General features: G+C 39.3%; 1 protein-coding gene across 1 annotated transcript; it reads right to left on the bottom strand.

The window, feature by feature from the left end:
• Positions 1 to 165: 165 nt before the first annotated feature.
• LOC121963268 (E3 ubiquitin-protein ligase TRIM21-like) lies at positions 166 to 3,243 on the bottom strand. Its single transcript, XM_042513583.1, has one exon. It carries the CDS (start codon positions 3,241 to 3,243, stop codon positions 1,606 to 1,608), a length of 1,638 nt encoding a protein of 545 aa, XP_042369517.1. The 3' UTR covers positions 166 to 1,605.
• Positions 3,244 to 3,278: the final 35 nt, after the last annotated feature.

Genomic DNA, 3,278 nt, shown 5'->3' on the forward strand with positions numbered 1-3,278 from the left:
GAACTCATCCAACTTGTTTTGTCTCTGTCTGTTTTAACCATGGCTGTAAGGTTGGATATGGTTTTGGTTTTTATTTTAAAAAAAGACAGACATAGATAGTCAAACTTTATTGTCCATCTCAGCAGAAATTTTTCTTTGACTACCTTTGAACACAGCAGAGGCACTTAAATACACAAAACACAACACACCATTAAAATGCAAAAATAAACAAGATACAGTAGTGTAAATACACAGGTAAGAGCAATACGTTTTATAACCTCAAATCTCTTTACTCATACCTGTTTCTCACAGCTTCGTCACTAGTTTTCCTCATTTCTTTAATCCACCACACAGAGGCGCAATAATCCCATTTATCTCACTCTTGACATTTTCTATAATTCAAACTTACCAATAATGAGCACAGACAGATGTGGATACTTTCTGCTCTGACACAAGCACGACTGTTGTTTGAAATGTTATAAACTCTTTAAAATGTTGAAATGAGAAGTTCCTATTCCTTGGACACCAATCAGCTCATAATTTCACCTACAACAAGACGTCAGCATTTTAGTATCTGTTTTATTTCAGTGAAAACTGATGTTAACTGGACAACTGATAAGAAACACAGGCTAGAGGCATGAAATTCCCCTGCTGTTTAATTTCAGTTTTAATTATTTTCATAAAACCACACAAAGCACTTGTTTGGGCGAGCAGGCAATTACACAAAAATAGAAGTCAACTTACATAAAAAGTACCCAAAACAACATAAAAAATAACCCAAAAAATAACCAAGCTAGGCCTGTGGTGATATTTTTTCAAGGACAGGTATCACACTTACATTAAGAAACATTACTGTCACCTGAACTGGTCGTTAAGAAATCACTGTTTCAGTAGAAAGTAGCAACAGGATGTATATAAAAAAGAATAGATCAGTGCAATTAGTCAAGATTAATTCAAAATTGCATTATCACCAAGTCCAATACCTAAATTTCAGAAGGTGTACATTTTTGACAAAAGAAAAATGTGTCATAATATACCATTATAAATAAAACAATGTGATGCCAGCCTACAAATAATATTCCAGACAGGGGCACATGCCCATTTGGTACAAAGATATGTCATCATTTTTATATTTTTAATTCAGTGAAAATTAAATTCAAATATCACCATTAAAAACTAAAAAAAAAAAAAAAAAGTACTGCAATCTGTCAAAAATAATTGCAACATTTTTCTGTTATGTTTTTTCTTGCATGTTGTGCAGCCCTAATAAAGAAGACAATATCAAGATGAATAATAAGTTTAGGAAAATTAATCAACAATGTTCCTTCACCCATAATTATGGGATTTGTTACCACCAAAAAGTGGAAAATGCAACAATTTCCATTGGGTTTAATGATGTTCCATCTCATTTATTTTACCTTATGTTATGATGAGTATCTTTCTTTAAAATTATGTGGTTATGGAGGGTATATGCACCTCTTTTTCTGGCTTTTTACAAGATAACCTATCAGCCAAAAAGCCATTGGAATATACAGAAACGTATACCCACGCTCCCCTTCATAAACTACCCCTCTACCAAGTAGTGCACTCACATCATCGACGACTACAACACCACCGGTTATTCTACTAAGTAGCGTTGACAGGACAGATAACCAGAGAGGCAGAGTTTTTACCATCCAGATTTGCACTGGGAAGGAAGACTGGGAAGAGTTTTTCCATGAAGGAGCAGCCAGTGTAGGCGTAAATAAGAGCTGCAGCATCAACATCATAAAAGGAGACCAGACCCTCGTCATAATCTACAAACACCCCGACCTTCTCAGGCTTTGACTTCAGAGAGAGAACGATACAGTTCTCAGTCAGAGAATGGTGGACATTTTCATTAATAAACCACACTGTCCAGTAACCATTATTAGTGCAAACACTGTACAGCGCCTTTCTGTCAACTGACTCTCTGGCAACTCCTAAACCCCATTTAGTCTTCCCTTTAACCTGAACTTCAAAGTAAAATCTTCCTGAAGAAACAAATTGCTTCCCTAAGACACAGAGAAATGCATAAAATCTGTTTGGGTTATCTGGGACATTCTTCCGTACAAGACCACAATGTACTTGTTTCCCATCTTCAGACAGGATGAGTTGCTGATTTGCTGTATCAGGATCCAGAGTGACGTCCACCGCATACTGCTGGACTGTCTTCAGATCAATCTCTGTGAGCAGCCTCTTTATCTCATTTTTGAGCATCTTTACCAACTGAGAAACAGCTGTCCTCACAGTCCCCTCATACAAAGGTGGACAGACTTTGACATCTTTCCAGTCTCTGGTTGGCTGAACAGCATTCACAGATTTAAAGCTCTGAAGGAAGTTAAGGTGGTCTTCTGAGTGTGAGAGCTGCCTCATCTCAGCACTCCTCTTCTTCAGCTCAGAGATTTCCTCTTCCAGCTCTTTGATGAAACCTTCAGCCTGTTTTTCTGTCCTTCTGTGCTTTTCTTCCACCGTCTCAATGACTTTGGCCTGGTTTCTCTCTAGAGCTTCCCTCAGCTTGGTGAAGACCTGAATACTCTCTGCTATCTCTCTGTCTGCAGCTTTCGTGCTGACATTGACTGAGTGTTTGAACTCTTGAATCTTAAGTTGTTTCTTGCTGATCAACTGCTGAATGTCAGCCTCTGTCTCACACAGATCTGCCAACTTTCGTTCATATTCCTCTTTAAGAGGAACAACATCATGTGACTTGTGCTCTGAAACAATGCAGAGACTGCAGACACACGTCTGGTCAGTTTTACAGAACAGCTCCAGCTGTTTATCGTGCTCTGTGCATATCCTTCCTTCCAGGTTCTCCAAAGGGTTGATCAGCTGATGTCTTTTTAGGCGTGACACTGTCAGATGAGGCTCCAGGTGAGTCTCACAGTAGGAGACAAGACACACCAGGCAGGACTTCAGGGCCTTCAGTTTGGTTCCCGTGCAGATGTCACAGAGAACATCTCCTGGTTCAGGAGCTCGTCTTCTTAAGCTGATGACTTTTTGTTGGGTTGACTGTCTGAAGTGAGCAACCATCTCAGAGACAAAAGTGTTGACCTGCAGCTCAGGTCTTGTGTAGAATTTTTTTTTACAGTTGGGACAGTCAAAAAAAACACAATTATCCCAGTGTTCAGTGATGCACTTCTTGCAGAAGTTGTGTCCGCACGATGTGCTGACTGGATCAGTTAACACATCCAAACAGATGGAGCACAGAAACTGATCTTCACAGAGCGACGTGCTGGCAGCAGCCATATCTGTGCCATGAGAACAGAAGCGAAACTGTGAAA

This window comes from Plectropomus leopardus, unplaced genomic scaffold, assembly GCF_008729295.1.
Source record: "Plectropomus leopardus isolate mb unplaced genomic scaffold, YSFRI_Pleo_2.0 unplaced_scaffold10679, whole genome shotgun sequence".
Lineage (NCBI taxonomy): Eukaryota > Metazoa > Chordata > Actinopteri > Perciformes > Serranidae > Plectropomus > Plectropomus leopardus.

Coding starts and splice junctions, on each gene's coding strand:
- LOC121963268 (XM_042513583.1), bottom strand. CDS start 3,243: ATGGCTGCTGCCAGCACGTCGCTCTGTGAAGATCAGTTTCTGTGCTCC.